At 40.0% G+C, this 25220-nt stretch overlaps 1 protein-coding gene across 2 annotated transcripts in view; it reads left to right on the forward strand.

Moving 5' to 3' along the window:
* Nucleotides 1–25220, forward strand: part of kalrna (kalirin RhoGEF kinase a) — a 144582-nt gene that overhangs the window by 49539 nt on the left and 69823 nt on the right. For both annotated transcript variants that reach the window (XM_044216043.1, XM_044216044.1), the window contains exons 11-23: nucleotides 264–395; nucleotides 2784–2882; nucleotides 3035–3166; nucleotides 8486–8608; nucleotides 14005–14196; nucleotides 14466–14635; nucleotides 15307–15481; nucleotides 15762–16011; nucleotides 18197–18363; nucleotides 21041–21160; nucleotides 23825–23893; nucleotides 24126–24275; nucleotides 24387–24536. In XM_044216043.1, the coding sequence (XP_044071978.1) occupies nucleotides 264–395; nucleotides 2784–2882; nucleotides 3035–3166; nucleotides 8486–8608; nucleotides 14005–14196; nucleotides 14466–14635; nucleotides 15307–15481; nucleotides 15762–16011; nucleotides 18197–18363; nucleotides 21041–21160; nucleotides 23825–23893; nucleotides 24126–24275; nucleotides 24387–24536 (1929 nt within the window). The remainder of the gene's footprint in view (nucleotides 1–263; nucleotides 396–2783; nucleotides 2883–3034; nucleotides 3167–8485; nucleotides 8609–14004; nucleotides 14197–14465; nucleotides 14636–15306; nucleotides 15482–15761; nucleotides 16012–18196; nucleotides 18364–21040; nucleotides 21161–23824; nucleotides 23894–24125; nucleotides 24276–24386; nucleotides 24537–25220) is intronic.

Raw genomic sequence — 25220 nt, forward strand, 5'->3', positions numbered from 1 at the left:
TGAGAGCGATTAAAGAGTGATAGAAGTAAAGGCTGTCTTCATTTTTGCAGCTACATTACCCGTTTGTAAATGATCTCAAAACTACAGCAACAATGCTAACGTCCTCTAGAGTTTGCAGTGTTCATTCATTTATTCCACAAGACAGCATATTGTATATTTTGTGTGTGTGTGTGTGTGTGTGTGTGTATGTAAATGTCATGGCAATCTGGCCAGTAGTTGACCAGACCAAACACTTTCTATGTGTGTCTGTGTTGCTTCCACAGTTCCTGTCGGAGGTGGAGGCCTGGTGTAAAGTCTGCAGTGAGGGAGGGTTACCGTCCGAGATGCAGGAGCTGGAAATCGCAATCCACCGCCATCAGAGCCTGTACGAGCAAGTCACCCAGGCTTACACTGAGGTAAACCAACAGCACAGCTAACCACATAACCTAGTAACTGAAATCCACTGATTATCCACTGCCACCAGAGCCTGTATGGTGAGGTCACAAAGGCTAAAGCTAGCATTATACTCCAACCAAAATTAAATTGACATGTTTGCACTATACTGTAGGCTGTAGCATACGTGTTAAAACCTTTTGGTTTCTAAATTTAAGTTATGAAGCCTAGAGTTTCACAGCCACCTCTCGTAGGCACCAGTTTCTTCTGTTGTGTCGTTTTCTGTCTTTGCTTACAAAACATCGCTTTCTCCACTTTCCTCCATCATAGATGTGTATTTCCCAGCATGCTTCGGTGTCCACTTCCCTGCGCGTGGTGTAGGAGAGCTCCAACTTGTGTCCATTGTTTGTTATTGTGACAGTGATTGTTAAGAAAGACAGTTATATCAAGTATAATACCATTTCTGTTTGGAACATGCCCTGGGATGCTTAGAACTTTGAATGGCCCCTGATCTGCAAAATAAAACATTTTAGCTTTTAGGACATGGGAAATGAAAGAATGAAGACATTCTGGAAAAAAGACCATCAAGGAGGGATGTGGACTCCAGAGTACAGAGTCTCTCCTTTGGGTGCTGTTAAATGCTGCTATGTGGCAGCTCAGTGGTGCTGGCTGTGACTAGGTGTGATGACAGGGTGGCGCTGGTCAGCTGCCGCACCGCCACCGTGCAGAGCTGCAGTCTGAAAACCCTCCGTGTCCCACTAAATTTAGTCTGGGAACACTCCCACTCTGCTCTTTGCTGCAGTCCGGCATTATATCTTTAGACGGGCTGTTGCAGTGTTAGCTCAATTTATGCTTATCTGTGAAAAGATAAGTCCATTTATACACACACATAAAGCTCTGGGCTCAGACTGAGGTGGTTAGGCTTGGCAAGCTATGACAGCATTGTTTCCTGTGAGAGCGCTGCAAAAAGTGACACGCTCAGAGACTGGCGAGGGTTTTTATCTTGTACTCTTGACTTGATGCATTTATTTAATGGGGTGAACGAATGTTACAGTGCTAAGAGTGCCTCTGAGGTTTCCAGAAACGATATGACACAAAATAAAGATCTGTAAGCAGAGGCTCTTCTTGTCTGATGTATATGGGTAAAGATGAGTTACAACATCATGTTCTCTGTTCTGTGAAATAATGTGACTACATCTTTGAATGATTAAAAGCAGAGAAGATGAAGCCAGGTGTGTGTGTGTGTGTGTGTGTGTGTGCAGGCATTTGCTTGGTTGCAACCTCATGCATCAAGGCAGTAGCATGCATTGGACCTTGGTTTTGAATCATCTTCACAGCTAACCATGTAAAAAGTACTTTTTAGGTCGTTTCCCTTGTGCATCTCATTATGTAAATCGTCTTGATTAATTTTCATGATAGTGCCAGTCCTGCAGTGTTCCAGCTCAAGAGCCAGTAAAAATGTCTGGAAAGTATTCTTCTCAATTAAAAGCAGTAGTGCTGAAACAATTAGTTGATTAGTCATGAGGCATATATTTCATAAAATGCACATGCACATAAACCAGAAGGATGTTTGAACCAGCCCACAACAAGTGAAATAACTATCATTCTAACAGTACCTTGAAAGTTCATTATCGTTTCGTTTTAAATGATCTTTACTAATAAAAATACTTACCACAGGCAAGTCAAGGCAAATTTATTTGGGGAGGGGTAATATGTATCTATTGAAAATATAAAATACGGGCTATAAGATTTGAAAGATTACATTCATATATTACCCTATTTCTAGTATTTCATTTTAATTCTACTTAATTCTCCACCTTATTTTAGTTATTTTATTTAATCTGCTCACCATGCTTTCAGTCGTCCCTGATGCAAGGATGCTTTTCCGCCGCTCGCGGATAGCCTACTGTTCTGTGTGCTTGGGGATGAGCGAAATACACTGAAAAAACTAGAAAATCATTCCCGTATGGGAAACACTGAGCACCTTTCAACAACAAGGCAATTCATAAGACAAACTGCATTAAGACAAGATATAAAAGAAACACAAGGGAATATAAAAAGACACACAGGGATCATTTCCTGCAGAAAAGAAACAGGAGTCACTGCTTGTGTGTGACACAGAGGTTTCAGTGGTGTGTTTCCATGTATAATTTAGCAATTAGCAGTAAGAAGTGAAATGCCGATTTAGAAAGTATATGTTTGTTTTGGAGAGGAGAGAAGAGGGAAGCTGAGCAGAGAAGAAGCAGAAAAAGGTTAAACTCTAATTTTAATTTCTTAGGAAAAGCTGTTTTACTCTTTTCATCTGTCTGCCTGTTTTTCCTGTCTTCCCTTCAGTCTGTCTTCATCTATCTGTAATGTCTATCTGTGCAGCCTTTCTAATCTCTCTGTGACCTACCTGACTGTGTTTCTAGGTGAGTCAGGACGGTAAAGCCCTATTGGACGTCCTCCAGAGGCCTCTGAGTCCCGGCAACTCTGATTCGCTGACAGCCACTGCCAATTACTCCAAAGCGGTCAGTGCCATTGTGTTCCTTTGTGGGGTCAGGGCTTCTTCTGCTAGCCAATCACAAAAGAGACGCAGCTTAGAGTATTTTATATTTAATAAAAATCTAATAAAATTAATAAAAAATGTGACTGTCTAGTTAACATTTGTGTCATTTCGCAGGTTCACTGCATCCTGGATGTGGTTCACGAGGTTCTCCACCATCAGCGGCGTCTGGAGAATATCTGGCAGCATCGAAAAGTCCGACTGCACCAGAGACTGCAGCTGTGTGTGTTCCAGCAAGATGTCCAGCAGGTACACACACACATGCACAAAGCATACAGCAAGCAAGTGAAATGAAAACGTTAGGAGTGTGTCAGCAAGTGAGAAGTCCAAAACACAGAGTGGAAGAACATATTGTTGCTACTGGATGTAAATGCCAGCTATTTAGGAACTGAGAAAAACAACATTCTAACTTTTTATTGCAGTTTTGAGTTCACTGAAAGGGGTTTGTAAGAGTTTTACTCACCCATAAGGTCAGAGAATTTTGTCAAACCACAGGGGAACAGATATTATTCACTACCTGTTCATTCATCTCTGCTGTCTTCTCGTCGCTGCTAAACAGTGTGTAATGTGAAAATTCCTGAGATAAAACGCTCAGAGCGGATCTCTGCTCCGCTGGTACCACTGCTCATATTTCACAGACAAGCAGACCATGTGGTTTTGGAAAGGTGTCAGCTCAGATTCCTGGAGGTTTTAGAGATATCCAGGAGCTCAAAATTCAATATCACAGCTATATTTTATGAAGGGTATTTTTAACCAATGTCATCAGTGGTTGAGGGGGAGGTCTTGTGTATTATTTTACTTTCTTTAATGTGATTGTGGGTCTGACAGTAATGCAGTAGGATTGAGGTGCAGCCAAATACCACTGGCATTAGTGAAAACCCCTGGAATCTCAGTAAAGAGTCCACATGTGCACTCTGAAGAGTTTTTCTAACATAAAGTACAGTAACAAGGACACAGAGTGATGCGAAACAGCTAAAACGAAGTCCAGGCAATATCATCCAACTGTAGAGATGCAACTCCTGTAGTTTAACACCTGCAGTTCCAGTCCACTCTGTGCCACCTATAGGCAAAGACAGGAGCAGAAGCAACTGCTCAGACCTGCAGATGTAGTGATGTTGATTTGCGGCACCTGCAGGCAAGGAAAGCAACAGATGAAATACATTATACATTTTGTTCAAAATAGTAGAAAATAAGGATATGACAGAAATATATGAATTAAGTCATTTTATGTTGTTTCCATTTGTTGAGTGGACCCGATGCAGAGTCTATGGTCATTTTTTACATGCCCATGTATGTATGTTACCTGGAACAAGTAGCGTGATACTCCACATCAAGCAACACAGACCCAGTTATTACTCTCGGTAAGTTGTGATTTTAGCCCAAAAAAAGGCTGTAAGATTTGCAGGTATCCACCCAGAAAAACAAAGCAGATGGATGAGGTGTACCCATGCTAAGTGGTCTGCTTATCACTCAGACAGAATTAGTAGGTCAGTTGTTTAAAGTTGTCAGCCAGTTCAGATGTTCTCATTCACAACTTAATACTCACCTTCTTGTAGTACTACTAGTAGTAGAAGTGGTAACAGGAGTAGCAGTAATACTGTGACTAATACTGTTAATACTGTTACAGGCACTGTTACTAATACTTGTACTGCTGCTGCTCTTAGCAGAGGTGGTAACAGCAGCAGTAGCAATGGTAGAAATAGTTTTAGTAGCACTATTACTAGTAGCAGTAGTAGTAGGGATAGCAGTAGCAGCAGTAGTATCAGTACCAGTACGAGTGGTGGAAGAGGTATTCACATTCTGCATTCGGTATTCTGCATTCAAAATCTTACTTACAAAATACAGAAGCATTAACAGGAAAATGTGCTTAATGTATCAAAAATGAAAGCACACATAATGCAGCAGAATGGCCCCTCTCAGTGTCAAATTATTACACTATATAATAATCTCTTATTATTACTGATCGATTACTGTGCATTTTCATGTTGTAGCTGGTGGAGGTCAAGCTAATTTGAACTACTTTTATATACTGTTAGGTAGTTAAATCTATAACAATACATCATATCGTATGCACTGATCATATGTTTTGTGTGTAAAACCTGGATCTGCACAGTGGCAACATTTTTGATTGCATTCAATATTTTCCCTCTGAAATGTAGTGAAGTATAAGTAATGCACAATTACCTTAAAATTGTATTTAAGTACAGTGCTTGAGTAACTTTCCACAAGTATCAGTAACTACTTACAGTAGTAGTAGTGCTAGTAGTAACAATAGTACAGTTGTAGTACCCATGTTTAAACAGAAAATACAGAATCCTAATCCTCACTTCATACTGCTGCTTATCACCTCGGTAACCTAAATATTACTTTTGTGGTTTGTATAGAGTTGCGCAGTTGAAGTGTTTCCATTTCAATTAGTTATTTAAACGATATCTAGAAAGGTACACAACAACACAAACATAGGACTCTCCTGGATAATGTAACAATACCTATAGGTTTATGTTATGGATGCCAGTTTCAATGATTTCAACTTTGTTTCTGAGAAATCAAATTTTGATGATGGTGGACAGCTCTAAATACTTCACTATCCATTAGCCTCGGCCGCCGTTGCTATGCAGAAGAAGCCGGTCAGAGGTGAGAAACGCTTTGTTGTTGTAGTTGTAAGCAAAACGAGGCGCCATAGTAGTTGAATTCACCCAAAATTGATCCAGAAATTAAGATTGAACAGATTTTGCAGAGTTTGAAAGCAGTTTTCTAAAAGGCATAATCTTTAGCTCCCGCCTGTTGTTAGTGGTTAAGATCGGTGATGGTTTGTACCGCAATGCACCTTTGGAGTTGTAGTTCATTTCTCCTCCAGTTTTTATGTACACAGGCTTGTACCTTCGACTTTTTTTTTAATCAAAGAACGAGATATTTTATAATGCAGTCGTTAATATTTTGCTCTGATTATTTAACCGGGAGACCTCCAACTGTGAGTCACATAACATCGTCTCTGGAAAAATTTATGGGACTTTCACTTCTGAAACCTGGGCACCTGAAATAGCTCCTCCCTCTTCGCAACTCTATCAGATGCACACACACACACACACACACACACACACACACACACACACACACACACACACACACACACATGTACACACACAGATAATAACAGCAGCACATTTCATTAATTTTAAGAAGGTCAATTGTAACACAAGTCATCATGTATGATGTAGATGAATGCTATGGGTGTATAGCATAAGTATGAGTGCTATGCAAACATTTATATGTGACCCAAGAGAGAGTGTGAGAGAGTGCTTAAGAGAGGTAAAAAGACAAAAAGAGAGTGAAAAATAGTGAGTGAAGAATAGAGTGTATTAGCAAGTTATAAATTAATTGAAAACATAGCATGGCCAACTGTACTCGTCATGCATCAGTTTCTATGAGACCCCAGAGAGAGCCATGGAGAAACACACAGACACACAGAGGGCGAGAGATACACATAGAAAGTGAGACAAGTGAGAGAGTATGCTCATACCAATAGTCTATAAATCAGTGAAAACAGGGCTATTCCAACCAGAGTTGTAATGCTACAGGATATATGTGACCCCAGAGAGGAAGAGCGAGGGATGCAGAAGTAAAGGCTGAAAGAGCACATATTAGGTGTGTAGTTTTATTTGGCAGTTTTAGCTGCACATTGAAATAAAGATTGTCCAGCTGCAGTCAGCATGCTTCAGTTTGTGTATCTTGTGACCTTTCGCTGACCTCTTTGTGGCTCCAGCTGGACTGACTACACCACACTGATGTCATGAATTACAACACTATTCATCCATACACACTTTTCCTTCAAGGCCCAAAAAACTGTTTTGAGATGTAGTGAAATTAGAGCTTTATAGTTTGAGCTCATGGTTTAGCCCACAACTTTACTGTTTTGGGTCACACTCGCTGCAGCAGGCAGCTGTTTTCATACTTTCATACATACAGCGTTACCTGCTCAGCACCAAACAGCAGACACACACAGTTAGCGGCTAACTGGTGAACATAGTGGAGCATTTAGCAGCTAGAGAGCCAGATATTTCCTTCAGGAGTTGGTGGAGACCAAAAAGAGTTAAACGAGAGTGAATATTGCCAGTTGGCCAGAAACATGGCTCCAAATGAATGATTATGTTGTTCACAGTTTTTAATATCATAACCAGTATTGGGCAGTAATGCATTACTTAGTAACGTGCTACAGTAATGTAATTACTTTTTTCTGTAACAAGTAGTGTGAGGATTTACAATTGAAATTTCAGTGATTACATTACAACTACTGATTCTAGTAACGCTCCATTGCTTTGATATTTTGAAGGTCCGGTACGTGCTAGCTTGGTGCAGGAGCTGGAGGTGTGGGGATGCAGTTAGCCTCTACCAAAAGAGAACAATTGCACCATTTGATAACTCCAAGGTTGTCTTATTTACATGTTGTGTGTTCTTAGCTGGATTGTTAACATTAGCCAGTGGTAAGCCTCCATTCAGGAATCACCTTGTTATATTCAGAGTTGGAGTGTGTGAACTCCTCAGCTTCACTGTGAGGATGGGAATTCTGAAGTCCGGAGTTAACGTGAAGTTAGCGTTAAGTAACGTGGCTGTGGAGGCTGTGGAGGTGTTAAAGCACCTTTGACTGAGTTGGGCTAACAAAAAAGAATGTAACGAGAAATGTAACAAATTACTTTTGCTTTTGAGTAATTACTAAAGTAACAGGATTACTTTTTAATGAGTCATCTGTAATGAGTAATTGATTGCATTCAAGTAACTTGCCCAACACTAGTCATAACATACACCCTGCCACTGGCTTAATGGCTATGTCAGAGCTGTAAAGTTATGGAAACCACTTTAACATTATGCTGTATTAGTGCATCCTGTTCTCCAAGCTAAGCTCTAAGTGTAGTTTATAACTATGTTTGGCATCATGCTGTAGAATCATAGGCCCTGTTCCCCAAAGAGTCAGTTCTACTTATACAAAGTCCTGAGCAAATATTTACATTTTCCTACATAGTCCAACTGCACACTGCACAATTAGCTGAAAAGTTGGCCTACAGTGAAATTAGTCAATCATATCCAGATTAGACATACTGGTAAATAGTTCTGTGTTGTGAAAATACAGTATGACCTGCAACATAGGTGTCCTTTAAAGGTTTCTGACTATTTAATTCAACATAGGCAGGAAGACACTACAACAGAAATCATTTTCATCCACAGTACTAAGAGATGATAATCCAATTTTATGAATATGGTGATTGGCAGTCGTATGCCAAGCACATCAATGATGCGGTTTGGCCTGTAGTAGTCTAATGGCACAGAATATTCAACACCCTGTTCTTTTCAGATGCACTGACCTAAATTGCCCACACAGATCATGAAGGTTTCATCTGTTCCATTATTCATTCATGAGGTTTGAGACCATTTTGTACGGCTGGTCTGTACATACACTGTAAAAAAAAAAAAAAGGGTGCAGCTCCAGGAACAGAAGGTTCAGCGGGTGACCTTTAATCCTGAGTGTGTGTTGGAGATGTTGTGAAGGTGATCATTGTGTTCTCTCTCATCCAGGTGATGGACTGGATAGAAAACCACGGCGAGGCTTTCCTCAGCAAACACACTGGTGTTGGGAAATCCCTTCACAGAGCCCGAGCCCTGCAGAAAAGACACGACGACTTTGAAGATGTAGCTCAGGTGAGTGTGTGTGTCTGTCCACAAGTATTGTAATAAAAAGTGTCACTTAAATTAAACAGACAAATGACACAATGATCAATACTTTTCAATAGAAATCAACACTGTCTTTTGTCTTTTCGAGTGCTGCGTTTCTTTATGTCTTCACATTTCAAGAAAAACGGCTACCCTCAGATGTGATCTGACACTAAAGAGCAATACTGTTGTTCTGTATCAATAAAGCAGTTGCACCTGTACATTCTTATGCTTTCAGTACTGAAGTGAAATTCTTAATGCTTACTTGTCTGAAAGGAGCAGTTTGTCCCTAAATGAAAATTGTGTCACTGTCTAAACTTCTTGAGTTCAGGAGTTGGTCAGTGCAGGTCCGTTGTCTGGGCTCTCATTTACAGTATCAACATAACATGGAAAAGGTCCACTCCTACAATGAAAATTTAGAAGTTAGTAGTTTGTTTTTATCAAATGTTTATTCGCTTCCCTTGCAAACATCTGTAAGTAGTCTGCCTTGATTAATCCCAAATTTTCAAAACCACCATGGCTGATGGTGGCAGGAAGCATGAAGACATGCCTCTACATAACCATTTATGGTCACAAGCCTTTCCTGAAAGATCTGCAAAAGATGTTATCCATTCCTGAATTTCAGTGCTACAGTCTATCATGTAGGAAAAACTGGAGCTGGAGTTTTGGTCATAAAGATGAAAACAAAACAAAGAAACATGTTGAAGCTCTCAGTAATGTGAGCAAAAATGTGGCTTATGCGCAAAGTCAATGATGCAAAAGGAATGGTTTGAACATTTCCCATTGTAAAATAAAAATACATAATAATAAAGCACATTTAAAAACGAACAACAGTGAAATTTCTCTGTACAATTTTGAACAGTTCTGAGTCCTTAAGTTATGCAACATTTGCTGTTCAGCACTACACACCAAAACTGTCAGTTAGGCCTGCTTAAAGAATCACACAGACATATTACAGAAATATTGGTTCATATGCAATTGAAGCTTTGAAGGGCTTTAAAGTGGATGGGATGTAGTAAAAGTGTTTGATGTTCTTCTCTATTGAAGTTGTCAGTTGTCTGATTCGATTTTTTTTAACGTCAAGTACTCAGAAAGCAGATGTGCGTGTTTTAGAGCATTGCTTTGGAGACTAAACAAATGGGAACAGGTCAAACAATATCTTAGGACCATCAAATCCTTGCTGTCTCTGCTGCTGTTCAATAAGTCTGAACACACACTGCCGATCTGCATGGTGTCAAGACATATTGGGTTCCACTGTGATACCCTTCTTTTCCTATTTATTCTCCTATTTTTCTTTTCCTTCCTCATCTCGTCATTCTCCCTTTGTCTTTGTCATTTTTCCCTCCTGTTATATGGGGCTGAAGTCCCACAACCTTTCCAAGCCCGCCTCAGCCAATCAGTTTATTTTCTTATAGAGGCTTTCTCAACAATTTGCACCTAAGTGCATCTAAGTGCTTTCTAGTTCTTGAAAAAAAACCCATAATGTGGTCTATGACATCCACTGCGGTCTCAAATCAAATTACTGTAAGACAGGTGTCTAATCAGAATCCATGGCAATTGATAAATCATTTACTACTTTGGTCAGTGGAGTTTCAGTGATGTGATAATCCTATAAAAGAGTGAGTGTTAATCGTTTAAAAAGTGTGTAGTTGTGTAATCTGATGTTTACACTGAATTAGGATTAACCTTCATAACCTGCTGTGGATCGGCAGTATTTGGGTCAGACACTCTCCTTTTTCCCCCCATTAGCATTTCTATGCAGCTTGTGGTGTTTTGCTGGTAAAACTCTTCACTTAGCAGTATACATAACATTAATACATTTAGTACAGATTTAAGATACATGCCAAGAGATGAATATGTAAGTACGTTTACCCACATTACACAGTCTATCTCATGTACAAACACAAAGATTTGCTCAAACTTATTTCATTAAATCCCTTTCCTGAAGTGGAGAAAAGAAGGTCTTTATTTTCTCTCCTTTTTTAGCGTTGTTGTGTATACAGTATGTAAGGAGTGTCCATTTCAATGAAGGTATGTGTATGCAGTGGGATGTATGTTTAACTGGGTAATTACTTCATTACGGCTAGTTTATTTTTAGCTCTCCTCAGGGCTGCAAGGGCTGCACCTACCGATTATTTTGTTAACGACTAATTTATTGATTATTCTAAAGATAATTTTTTATTACTTGATTAATATAACAATTAATTTACCCAAAATAAATATCAGAAACTAGTCTTATTAATATTTCAATATTTTATTAAAAACAAGCAAATGTAATAACAAGTATGTACTGCAGGGCATTATTCTGCAACAAAAAATATATTTGTCTATTGAAAATATTATAATATTTGAAAGAATAAATTCATATACTACCCTATTTCTAGTAGGTTATTTCTTATGTTAATATTTTAATTCTACTTAATTCACCACTTATTCTAGTGTTTGCTCACAAACTACTTTAATCTGCTCACCTTGCTTTTCCCTTCAGTTCTCTTTCCCCCACACACACACACACACACACACACACACACACCTCTGGCCTCGTTCTCTCTCCCCGTATGTGTCTGCACTGTTGACTTTCTTCGTCAGCACTATGTTTTATAAAGACGCCCAAAAAATGCAACTCCTGTGTTGGATTCTTTCATCGGCACCAACAGGTGCACTTACAAGCTTTTACTAAACAACGGCATAAGTGGGCATAAGGAGACTCTCTGTGTGTGTTTCTCTGCAGAGCATGTGCGACTGGAGGGGTAGAGCGAGGGGAGATTGTGCTTTGACAGGGTGCAGCCATACTTCATTGCAACGGGCCGACGTATTTCTGAAATTGATGACGTCTATTACATCGAAATTGTCCCAGCTCTAATGAAAACCCAGAACTCATTTATTCTCATTAAAACCTTTATTCTCTAGCTTGTTCTCGCTGCCTTAAATCTTAATTTCTCTGGGGAAGGTTGCCACTGCTTCACCTGTTCCACTACCAACATTGGTAGGTTGATAGGGAGCTCAGACTGTTACAAAGAGAGACAATAGTAGTAGAGGGATAGGATTGTCACAGTATGGAAAACACAAGCATGTTTGGAAATGTAATGAAAGCTGAAAAGCCTGGGTTTTTGTTGTTGTGTTGCTAAAGGGTTTGTAGGGCATAGCTCAGGCTTCTGTAGGCATTTGCACAACGTTATGTGGGGGCTAGATTGTTGTTGATTAGTTGCTGGGTTGTTCTGCGTGGTTACTAGCTGTTTGCTTGGGTGTTGAAGTCTGTTGTTATGGCATCATTAGGTGGTTGCTATGGTGTTATAGATGGTTTCAAGGCTGTTGGTATGTGATGATAGGGTGTTTTGAATGTTTGCCATGGTGGAGTACAGCAAGGTTGCTAAAATGTACTATGTGTTTATAGTATTCACAGAGGTAACACTAGTTGTGTGAGTAGCAGTAGCAGTGGCATTAGTAGTGGGATTATAGTATCTTATATGTGAGTATTCACAATTGCTGAGTCTGATTGGGGGCAAAAGAACATTTACAGGTTAAAACCGCTTTGGGTCTGACTGCAGGAATAGTAGTTTATACCCTTAAAATGGCTGTAGTTTAAAAAGTATAGGTGGTAGTGCATCTCTAGAGAGAAGTGGGAAATGCCGATAATTTGGGTTTCTATTTTTTCTACCCCCCCGATACAGTGGGGGTGGATGGAATTTCTTTCAGTCTCTATGAAACACCTCAACAGGATTTATTTTTTCCATCTGCTGATTTTTTTTCCAGATATTTTTTTCAATTTTTAAAATCTATTTATTTCTCAGTTTGTTTGTTCAGTTTATTTACTAAGTTGTCTTTATTCATTTACTTATCAATTCTTATTTACCATTTATTTCATCCATTCATTCATTTATGTCTTAAAAAGCCAGGTTTGGTCTTCTATATTGAGGTGACAGGGATGATTCTGCTTTCCTGTCATCTCCCTGCTATAATCCTCACCCTGAACCAAACCAGTCATGCAGTGAAAAGCAATAATATCTTGTAAATTCTAATCTTTATCGTCTAACAAATCCCTCTAACATGTGAAATATCCAGACTGTAAGATATCATTCATAATACCCTAACTCATATTCTTGAATAATTGGGATCATTCAACATTTTTTTCTTATTCTAGTACCACACCCCCAACCTCCAGTCACCCCAAAATATCTCAGATGTAATATGAAGTGAATAAGCGATAATCTCTCATACTTACCAGAATAGACTGACAATCCTCCTGATGAATGCTGGGAGCCCTAACACTCAGACAGGATTTATTCCCTTTTGGGGGTAGATAGAGGTAGAAACAGGAAACCTTAAGCTGTTGATTTACAGAAACTGGAATTAACAATTTAATAGAACATGATCCGACTGTGTGTGTGTGTGTGTATGTGTCTGATCTAGTGTTATCCCTGTCCAGCAGTGGTGTTTAGGTGTAAATCTGATTAAATTAGGTCAGAAACACCATCAGAGAGAGTATTATTATTAGTGATGATGTAAAAGCTAATATGATGATGGCGGTGAAAACAATGACAAAAGTAACAGAAAAAAGAAGACATTTATAAAGAATGATGAAAACAAACCATAATGATGATGATGATGATGATAAAGCCAATAGTGATGATCCATCCATCCATCCATCCATTTTCTACCGCTTGGTCCCGTTAGGGGTCGCGGGTGACTGGAGCCTATCCCAGTGACTTTGGGCCTTAGGCAGGGTACACCCTGGACAGTGGCCAACTCGTCGCAGGGCTAATAGTGATGATGATAATGGTAAATAATTCTAAACATAAAGACAGCAAAGATGGCGGTGATGATGATGATGAAGCTCATAGCGATGATAAAGAAGATAATGATGAATAATGTGACAGTGATGAAGGAAGGTATGACAAAGTGACGCTTGTAATGGTGATGAAAATGAATATAATGTAATAACATGTTTTATTTACAGTTTTTAAAGTAATAGTCATAATGATAGCGAGTTAGTGATAATACATGAGAAAAAGTCCTAATCTATGAAAATAACAGAGGAGGCAGAGGTGAAGAACACCATGATTCTTTCCTCCATTCCCTCACCCAAGTCTAATATTTTCTACATTAAGACCTGTCGGGGGGAATTATCAGTACCATGACACTTAAACAGCCAATGTGAGAAGTTGTACGTAAATTGTCATACAATTTAAAAGTTTGTTTGTTGTCACTTTAGCACAGTTTGATCATAGATGACTGAGAATGTGGCATGAAACAAAAGAAGTTTACAAAAGTTTGTACATGCCAAACACAAACATGACTAAGCACAAGACTAAGCTAATACAGATATTGATAATGTTGATGACGTTGCTGTCGATGATGATGAAGGTCCCTCCTCCCCCTTTCAGAACACATACACAAATGCAGACAAGCTGCTGGAGGCGGCTGAGCAGCTGGCTCAGACCGGAGAGTGCGATCCAGAAGAAATCTACAAGGCAGCCAGACACCTGGAAGTCCGAATCCAGGACTTTGTCCGCCGAGTCGAACACAGGAAGCTGCTGCTCGACATGTCTGTCTCCTTCCACACACATACCAAGGAGGTGGGGCACCCAAACACACCGAAGGAACACATTCTCAGACATCCTGCTGCTGCCTGCGAGTTTTACCTAAATAATAAATAACAAAAAATAAATAATTTTGTCTTTGACTACAGTGGCATGTATTTGTTAGTGTTATTTTCAGTATCCAGTATTTTAAGATACAGCAGTGTTGAGGTGATTCAGTGGAAGGAAAATTCTCTACTAATAGATTCATCACACATCTGCTAACCTGCCCGGCTGGCTGTCTGTTCGCCTCTCTGTGTGTCCAGCTGTGGTCGTGGATGGAGGAGCTGCAGAAGCAGCTGTTGGACGAAGTGTGCTGCGATTCGGTGGATTCAGTTCAGACTCTAATCCAGCAGTTTCAGCAGCAGCAGACGGCCACGCTCGAGGCGACGCTCAATGTGATTAAAGAGGGAGAAGAATTAATACAGCAGCTCAGGTAATAATAAAATTCATATTATTCATGATGGTGTTTGAGAGGGAGGAAAATGTGTCTCAGGTAATGATTTTAATATTTTATAATGTTATTAAAGAGAGAGAAGGATTCATACAGCAGATGAGGTAATAATATTCATACTTAAAATGTCATTCATTCATTCAGCCACAAGATTATGTTATTATTATAATAATTACCATATTGACAATGACAGATTTTTCTTTTTGGGGTTATCTCTCCTTCTGTCTCCTCCTCTTACTCTTGTTTGTGTAAAAGGGCAATAAAATAATGCTAGTTGTGAGGGAAAGTACTTGGTTGTAACTCTACCAGCTGGAGTGTAAATGCTGGTTGGTTCATACACTAATCTACCAGCTGATCCCAATTCTTTTGTAAAATTTGTTAAATGGAATTAAAAAGACCAGTATGCTCTAGTTTGTCATGTTTTTCTGTATTTCATATAAATGATTTAAAAGAAAGGGCTTTATTTTATAGATTTACTATAGAACTTGTCAAATATTGTACAGCATATGTGCCTACCCTGTTTTATTTGGAGTGCTTCTTCTCCTCAAAGCATCTTTCTCCAAAGAGAAGTGTTGCCAAAGGAGGTCCTCTTATAATGATCTTCTGTTCGGGCCCATATGGTTTAATGTCTCCCTCTGTCTCTCTTTCCACAGAGATGCAGCCATGTCGACCAATAAGACGCCACACTGCAGTTCCATCGCACACATCCAGGGGGTGCTGCAGCAGCTGGACGAGGCCCAGGGCCAGATGGAGGAACTGTTCCACGAGCGCAAAATCAAGCTGGACATCTTTCTCCAGCTACGCATATTTGAGCAGTATACAATAGAAGTAAGAGAGCTAGAGTGTGTGTTTGTTCAATATCAAAGTGGACATACAGTACTCAGACAGGTACTTGATTTTATTTTGACATACATACACTTTGCTGTTTTTTAAGATTTAAAATACCAATTGGCCCAACAGCCACTGATAAGATCTAATTAGAGCCAATAGTGATACACACACCACAAGAAACTAAGCTCAGCAGCACCCACTGACTTTTAGTGTGTTGTGTTGTTAACTGTGTCTCCATGTGACATCTTCTGATCACACATTTCTTCTGTTCCTGCAGGTCACAGCGGAGTTGGACACCTGGAACGAGGATCTGTCTCGTCAGCTGAACGACGGCAGCCGCTCAGGCGGTAGCAGCAGCAGCAGTGGGGGAGGCGGCGCCTCCTCTGGCAGCGCAGAGGACATCGGCCTGGCAGAGCAGCGGCTGAAAAGACACGCAGAGAGGAAGGCAGCCATGAACAACATGACCTACGAAGTGATGCAGCAGGGTCAAGACCTGCACCAGTACATCATGGAGGTCCAGGCTTCAGGTAAAACACACATAAAATCTTTTGCTCTATGAGAAAGAAAAGGGGTGGACAGGGAGGGAAGAGGTAGAGAGAGGCAGGAGACAGACGCAAAGCACAGAGAAGCCCTGTTGTTTGTTTTAAAATTAGTTTCTGAGCTCCCAGAGATAATTTCCCACCATACCCTTGTGTTTTGTTCACACCTGGCATCATAATGCATCTAACATGCTTCCCAAGTGATCAATTGTGAGCTTTTGCTGAACAGAAAAAATACACAGCCATGCAGCCAGAGGAGAGGGCTGCTTGGTACCTCTGCTTAAACTTCAGAACCTTAAATAAACTGCGTTAGGGGAGGCTTGTTGTGCTGTGCATACACTACAGGCTTAACTAGGCAGTCATATTCTTTATTGCTTTCAGGAATGCATTAGCATTCACACTGCACTTCAGATGTGATCACGCGCGTCCCTGTCGCCCTCTGAATGTGGCTGAGCAGGCACACATCTGGATTTACAGCTGCCAATGTACAATGAAGGAGAGTGGGAGCCCTGATGTTTCGGCAGTACCATGAACTGTGATCCCAAAGAAAAGCATGCTGTGTGGAACAGGGAGAGAATTAGGTTCAAAAATCGTCACAGCACAATCCTCTTACTTTGTGTCTATGTTTGTGTATATGTGGAGGTCTCTGCTTCAGTCACTCTGCCCCCTGGAGTGATAAATCTCTCTCACCCGCCACACACACACACACACACACAAACACACATACACACAAACAAACACTTTCTCTCTCTCTCTCTGGCAGCGCCAGTCACTGGTGAAGTAAGGCATTAATAGTTAAGAGATGCTACAGGCTGAGAATAGAGACACACATTTTTCTTTTATTCAATGATTCAACTAATCAGACATGTGCAGCTTAAACATTAATACTATGTAATATTAATAAAGTAATCACCTGCAAAAGAAAGCAGAAATCTGTAATATTATAACCTAAAAATATCAAATCAGTATTGCATGAAACTAGAAAGACAGGAGGCATTCATTCAGTATATAACATCTTTTAAAAGTGAATTTCTGAAAAGCCTCCCTTTTAAGATGCCTTTTCAGGATGTTTGTCATTTAATGTATTCTTCTGCATTAAATTAGGCTGGGCCCACAGTTTTGAGCCGATTTATCCCCTATTCACCCCTCCCGACAGTCGGAGGAGAAATCTGGTCTGGGACCGTGGTCGGTACCGATGTTTGGCTCAGATTATCTGGTAATGTGAGGGGTTTACAGATCCAGTCTTAAGCCTCGCGACCTGCTCGCAGACTCATCAGGCCGCCCTAAAAATTTCAAACATGTTTGATATTTGGGATTTAAAATCAGGATGATTACATCAGTACTTTCCGAACGGGACCACAAAAGCCAATGAGAGAGACAAATCTACAAGAAGACTGTGACGTTGATGGTGTTGCCAAGCAACGGTAAACATTCTACATTAGTTAGCATTTTACTGTTGACACATATTAAAACTGACCTCTAGTTCTCTCTGTAGACTTGACAACCTGTGTTGACTGGGACTCCCCAACCATTTCCTCACCCAGACTTGTGCCTTCCGCTTTTGTTTCTTCTCACTGCAAATCATTAACGTTACCAAAGCAATTTGTTGTACCACCACTGTTTCCATTTTTTGTTTACGCCTGCTTCCCCGTCAGATCACGTGAGATCACTTGAGGTGGAGTATTGGTCCCTCTGGCACGATAATCTTAATAATATCCCGTAGTGTGTGATACGCCATTATTTTCAAATCTTGTAGTGTGAGCATGTTTGAGATTAGAGAGAGGAAAAGTGAGATGAGACGATATATATCAATGTCTTTATGACCAGTGCACAGCTGGAGTCAACCTAGCTTAGTATTAAGAATGGAGGTACAGGGGATACAGCTGTGGCTCTGTCCAAGGCTAAAAAAATACACCTACCATGCACAATACAACCCATACGTAAAAAGTAATGTAAAAGTGATGGTTTGTAATTTTAGGGGGTTACTGTATGTGTTGGTGCTCTACACTGAGGAATGAGTCCTGTCCATACAGAGCTGCAGAGGAATTAGAGATTATACAACAGCGATCATCCACAACTTCACCAAACATTCCTTGATCCTTGATTGGAGGTGGAAACATTTTGTCACAGCTGAGTGTGTGTGTGTGTGTGTGTGTGGTTGTCTGTGTGTCAGGGATCGAGCTGACAGGGGAGAAGGACATGGACTTGGCCTCTCAGGTTCAGGAGCTGTTGGAGTTCCTCCATGAGAAGCAGCAGGAGGTGGAGCTCAACGCGCAACACACGCACACACGGCTGGAACAATGCCTGCAGCTGCGCCACCTACAGGCCGAGGTTAAACAGGTAAACGCACATGCAAACACCAGTACCAGGCACTGAAGAAACTGAAGCAGTTCTCTAAAAAATGTCATCCTGGGCATCATTTCGTTCGTTGGGCCAACCCTATTGGGAATCATCATTCATTACCTCTCATTTGACTTTCTTTCAGAGAAATTTGAAAAGTTCTTTTGCTTTAACAGGATTCACCTGTCCACTCCTCCACTCTGCAGGTTGCTGACCAATTTGGTACAGCCCTACATTTTTGTTTATCAAATGGTCAGAAATAACAAGAAAATGCATAGATTTCTGTCAAATAAGATAACACAGACTCATTGCCTTTACTGTACGCTGACTGTGATCGGTCAGCGTACAGTAAAGGGCCAGGAAAAACCCTGGAATGTTATGCATATTGCATTACAGTACCATCAACCTGGAAAAAATTGATGCAACAGAACCAGAGATATTGTCTTTTTTATTCCATGCATTCTTCTTCCTTGTCAAAACCTGGCGCCTACATTATCCACAATGCAACTCGACTGCTGACAGTTCGTTCAGAGATTTAGGTGTGTTATTTTAGTAGCAGCTCGGTGACAAGAAGCTGCAGTCAAGTCTGGCAGTTTCCAGCAGCCTTCAAAGAATATATAGGTAGTCCTAGAAATATTTACATCCTGTTAGATCCATCTATAGGTTTAGGCTACCGGTAGTTTGCAGAATGTATTTCTTATGCTTTACTGCAATTGTCCAATAAATAACCAATACATTTAAAAATTAAAAAAAATTAAAAAATTTAGTAGCAGCTAATGTAGGCTCAAGCCGCTAGCCTGCAGCAGAGATGAGGAGTGGGCTACAGAGGTCTGGTAAGCTCTCTTCTTTCTAACTCCACACCACCAGATCTTTTTCAGTTTCAAACTAGTTGTCTTCAGCCCCAACCGACACAGCTCCCTCTGGAGCCACAAAAGGCTTTATAAAACTTCCTCCACATATGCAGTAGTACTCCCCAACACCTGTAAATATTCTTTGATTTGAAAAAGTCAGCGGAGTTTCCCTTTAAGCAAACTGCATTTATCTACAAAATATCAAACATTATTCTGATCATGAGCCAGAGAAGACTAGAAAACTAAATCCTAAAAAGGAAGCAATATGGTGCTTTAATGGAGCAAGGTGGACTGGCTTTTATTATTAGAAACAAAGGAAAAAAAACGGAAAATCTCATTTTGGAACGACTCCTTTGTGTTGGAGAAATGACAAGAACAACACCCAGCTCTTCCTCAGGGTTAAAGCAAATGTTTTGTGTTTTTTTTTTTGTGAAGAAGCTACTGCAGATGTGAACATGAACATGCTGTGTGTTGAGACAGGAAGCACACTTCTGCTGCAGATGGATACAGCTGAATAATTTATGAAGTTTATGGCAATGTGCTAATAACACACACACACACACCCCTACAGCTACACCCTCACTCCTATTCTCTTTCTTGCTCCAGTCTGTCCTATAGAATTTGCCTGGTCATAAATCTACTGCAAACAAATACCACAGTTCAGTGAAGTGCACAAAATGGAATGGCCGTTAACACATTCTCCAAAAGGAATGATAAAACATATGTTGGTTAGTCCTGTTTACTTGTTGACCAATAAAAGTAAACCATGGTGTTATTGTATGTCATTGATATTCTGCATTAAGTTATTTAATTGATCATCAATTGTGGCTTTGACTATCCACTGTTCCAGCAGATCTGTGGGGAAGTCAGTATGAATCAACATTGCACTTAACACATAAAAAAATTACAATATACCGGCTTGCCCTGTTTTGTTGTTGACCAAAGTAAACCATGCTGTTTTAATAGAAGCTGTAGGTACTTCACAGTCCGGTAATTTATTGACCATGAAGCAGTAGATAGTTGAGCTGCACTGTCAGCGAAGGTATCTGTAGGTAGCTAGGCTTGTTTGATAAAATGAATTTTAGCAACGTTCGAAACCCCACTGACTGTGCTGAAACAAAGCAAGATGATTAAGTATTGACATTTTTTATAGAAATTGAACTCATATGGTAGAATTAGTTCTCCTCTTGCTGTGCTTCTTTATCGCTGGCAGTCTATGCTGCCATCTACTGCACATTACTTAAACAACCATTCTAGGTAAAGTCCTGTATCATAGAGAAAGTCCAAAACCATGCACATTACATCAACATCAGTCAGTCAGTCAGTCAGTACGGGACATTTATCCTCCTAGGCTGCCCCGCATTTGTGGAAAAAAGCTATTTTGTAAATAACACTGGTACAGTTTTCTGAAGGTGGAGATAAGGACTGAAGACCTTGGACACTGATGCTATTCTTCCTAAATCTAAAATTATTTAAAAAAAATTATAACTCATTTATTGTTACCTACATTTGAACTACTAAACCTGCACACCGATGAGCTCTGCATCCATATCATTCATGGTCTTTGCAACAGTATGTTGTTTCTGTTCTTCACTCTATATTGTTTACATTTTGAACCCATGTTTTCCTCACACTGCATATCAATCTCACTCTTTAGCTACATGTATATAATTTCTGTTCTTAACCTATGTACCTATTTTCACAGTTGCAAGAAATTGTGTGGGAGATTTCCCTCCCACAGTATACGTGAACATAAGTTTTGAATTTTTCTCACTGACTCTCTCCATCTCTTTCTCCACCTTTCTCTCTTGCTTTGTCTTCTCTAGGTGTTGGGTTGGATTCGTAATGGTGAGTCCATGTTGAATGCCAGCATGGTGAATGCCAGCTCTCTGTCTGAGGCTGAGCAGCTGCAGAGGGAACATGAACAGTTCCAGATGGCTATCGAGGTACACAGTCACTCACACACTCACATCCTAATTATTGCTGCTCAAAGCAGGCTTATTGTACTTTAGTAATAATTATAACAGTATGCATTGGTTTGAATAGTAGCAGATGAGTGCGCACACTGATACACACACTCACTCTTTGTCATCAGTGTGTGTACAGGGCTTGCCTCAATAATTATTTCATTCTGCATTGATTTTAAAGACTAACAGATGCACACACACACACACACACACACACTAACACATAGTTTTGGCCCAGACCCAACATGTGTGTTTTGGCCTGGTTTCTGCTCCTGTGGAACTTTGATTGGTGTGTGTGTGTGTGTGTGTGTGTGTGTGTGTTTCCTCAACATGAAATAAGTCCTGCATCCTCCATCAGTTGTCTCGACTAATAGCTTAAACACACACACATGAATAATGAATTTCCTACATTGGAATTTAACTACCTTTATGTTTGAGTCTGTTCTTGAGTTACGAGACGGTTCTCAATAGAGTGCAGAATGTCGACTGAAGAAAAACATGGACGCAGACTGTGACGTAACCTTTAAAATGTGATTTAGCTCTCGCTGCTATTTTTGGCAGTTACATTTGGGCAAAGGAGTTGGAGCTAATGGGATAAGCAAACGTCTGGCTATGGCAGGCTTAGACAGCTGTCATTCAAGAAAACACACCCCAAAAACACTCCTCTTTGTAAGCCTTAATATAGTCTTTAGTTGATACTCCACCAAAAATCTGTTCTATTTAAAGAAAAATTTAGATTTTAAAGACCATAATTTCTTGTACAAAAAATATTGCCTTTGTATTTCAGTAGAAAACTGAGAATAGACTGGATCTGAAGCAAGCTTCTAATGCGATTAGGATAATTGCACATGCTCTCTGGCTTCAACTTAAAGAATGATGGTAGCTGGTTGGTGCAGACGTCTACAGAGCGTTTTTGAGGACTACTTTTGCATTCTCTCGCAATATGTTATGCGTTACCTCACAATATTTTGCGCTCCCTCGCCAAAGAATTTGCGTTCTCTCACAATACTTTTGCGTTACTTCGCAATCATTTTCTTCTTCCATTCCTTCTGAGCTGTATGTATATTTGTAATGGAAGGTAGTGTGGAGATTCTCAAATTAAGCATTGTTTATGGACACGTCACCTTATATGATGTCTATTGCAAAGAAGTTATCAGATAGAACATTATCAAACCTCTGGGTAGGAGCTGTATGTATAAGGAACATCAATTATTGTTCCACACTTACAGCAACAGGCCTTCTACCAAAACCTGTTTCAGCATTAAAGGTTACTTTAATTTGTTTTGTGCAAAGAACAGAGGAGCCTGTGCAAAAATGCTAAAAGCTTTCCAACTTGCGTTGGTCTGCATTCCTGATGTATCTCTGCAAGTGGTTCAATGCTGTCTGCTCTTTCTGTGGCAGAACGACAGACTCTGTTTGCAGCATTTCAGTCACCATCTTGTCTGTTGCTTTTTTGATTCATACAAATACATTAACTTTATGAGGTAGATTCAACTGCACATCTGTACTTCTGCCTCTGGAGACGACTCCTTTTCCTCAGTGAAACCCTCTGGGGTACAGTACAGTACAGAGTACAGTACCTGTTCATGAATGAAACCGACAGCATCCTGCAGATTACATTGCTGCTTTCTTCTGGAGAGACCTCTTGATCTAAGAATTTAAGTTTAAGTTTACTTTCACTAAGTACGTAACCATGCATGCCTATTGAGCAGTAGTGAAATATCAGCATACTTAATGCCCAGTTCAAAGTAAAATTCAGAGAGCTGATATACTGTTGCTTTGCGCTGGGAGCAGCTAAGTGGAAATAGACATATGGCTCAGAAGGAATAGAAGAAGTTACGAGGTAACGCAAAGTATTGCGAGAGAATGCAAAATTTATTGTAAGAGAATGAAAAATATTGCAAAGGAATGCAAATGGCGTTTACGAACTTTTTTTTGTAAACCGTGTCACAGCTCTTGTCAGTCAGATTTATTTGTCTTTCTAAAATCCTGCGCAGAAAACTTAGGCTTCCAGTTCCAAGCCCAGACCCAGCTTGTGGCCTTCTGCATTGACCTTATTACCATCGAGCATTAAAGGAGTGCAAAAGGAGTCCTCAAAAAAATTCTCGCCGTGTTCTTTTTTACGTAGTACCCACTTTATGCTTAAAGCTGCCCTGTGGAGTTTTCTTATCTGTTTATATTTAGTGTTTCTCACCAAAACAAAAATGGTGAAGTCTAACATGCTGACGTGCTAACGTGCTGAATACATTTGCTTCCTCATAAAGCATTTGCAAAGCTGATTTTTCTTAAAAGTTTGAAACCTACATTGTTTACATCCATGTTTACTAGCTTGCAGTCTTCTTTTTCTTCTTCACTGCCTTTGTTGGCGCATTGGTGTGTTTCTTGAAATGTTACTGCGACCTGTAGATCAGTGACATCGTGTGTAGCCATTGGCTGGAATGTGCATGTGCGTCCTCGTGCGCATGAACAAGTGCAAACAAAACAGGGACGCACACATGAAAACATTGCTCTGTAGCATTAATGGTGGTCAAAAACTCCACAGGAAACCTTAAAAGGTTGAGATGAATTAATGAGTCAGTGATTTTAATTGATAGTAACTATCTCTCGTCTCTTCTCCTCCTCCTCCTCCTCCTGCTCCTCCAGTCTCTCTTCCATGCTAACTCTCTTCAGAAGACTCATCAGAGCGCTTTGCAGGTCCAGCAAAAAGCTGAGGTAAATCCATACTTTCTAAACCTGTTCCTTTATTATTTATTGTAGTAGATTGTAGCACATTTGCAAGACTTACTTTGAACAAGTAAGACTCACGCCACTATATATCTTGTCTTATCCTCCATACTGTACTTCTACATTCCTGGTTCCAGGAGGTGTTTTAGGCTGTTCATCATGGCCATAACACTGCCACCTCTGTCTAATTCTCTATCTTTCTCCGCCTCCCCACTTCCAGATGGTGCTACAGGCAGGTCACTATGATCCAGAGGCAATTCGAAGCTGTGCTGAGAAAGTGGCTATCCACTGGCAGCAGTTGATGCTGAAGATGGAGGACCGCCTGAAGCTTGTCAATGCCTCTGTGGCCTTCTACAAGACGTCTGAACAGGTACACCTCAAACACACACCTCACATACATTCTCAGAGTTTGTGTTTTCTCTTATCTAAGCTTCGAGGAGGAGAGCTGTTATGGTGTCACCAATTCTTTGTGTCTGTCCAGGTCTGCAGTGTGTTAGAGAGCCTTGAGCAGGAGTATCGTCGGGATGAAGACTGGTGTGGCAGTCATGATAAACTGGGAATGTCGGCTGACAGCGACCACCTTCTACCTCTGATCAGTAAACACCTGGAGCAGAAAGAAGCTTTCCTCAAGGTGAGCCATCTCTCATTATTATATATTATTATAATCATCAGAAACACAGACGCCCATTCAAAATCTGAAGAAAATAATTGAAACATCAAATCCAATAAACATTTTTTAGCCTTGAATAGAAGACACCAGAGCAGGAAAAACCAGAACACAAGACAACACAAAGAGGCAGAAAAAAGATTAGAATAGAAAATGGCATTTCAAACTAATTATGTTGCACCTGTGAATTTAGGTTACATTTCCAAATATCTAACTTAATATAGGTTTTTACACCATTTTAGATAAGATGCCAGAAGATCAGATGGTGAAATGGGATATTGGATGAGATGAGAAATAACAACCGTTAGATCCATCATCTAGACAGGTTCTGCTCTAAAATTAAGAAGTTAAATTACTTTGAAGCTCTCCGTTGGACACGTTTGAGTTTCATTAGCTTTTTATAAAATCTGCAAATGAACTTTGGTTTATAGATACATACTGAATGAATTTGAATGACAATGTTCAAATGACAATTTTCACAGCTTAATTGATTAAACGGAACCAAACAGGCTAACACACGGGAGTTTGTTTGAAATGCACGTAACAGATCAGGTGTGAAAGCATGCTAATGTTTTGCTGCAAAATGTTAATTTAACTGATAATATTTTGTAAAGGATAGTGAAGTCTGGGTGTTAGAAGAGTGTGTCT

This window comes from Siniperca chuatsi, linkage group LG12 (assembly GCF_020085105.1).
Source record: "Siniperca chuatsi isolate FFG_IHB_CAS linkage group LG12, ASM2008510v1, whole genome shotgun sequence".
In the NCBI taxonomy this organism is placed as follows: domain Eukaryota; kingdom Metazoa; phylum Chordata; class Actinopteri; order Centrarchiformes; family Sinipercidae; genus Siniperca; species Siniperca chuatsi.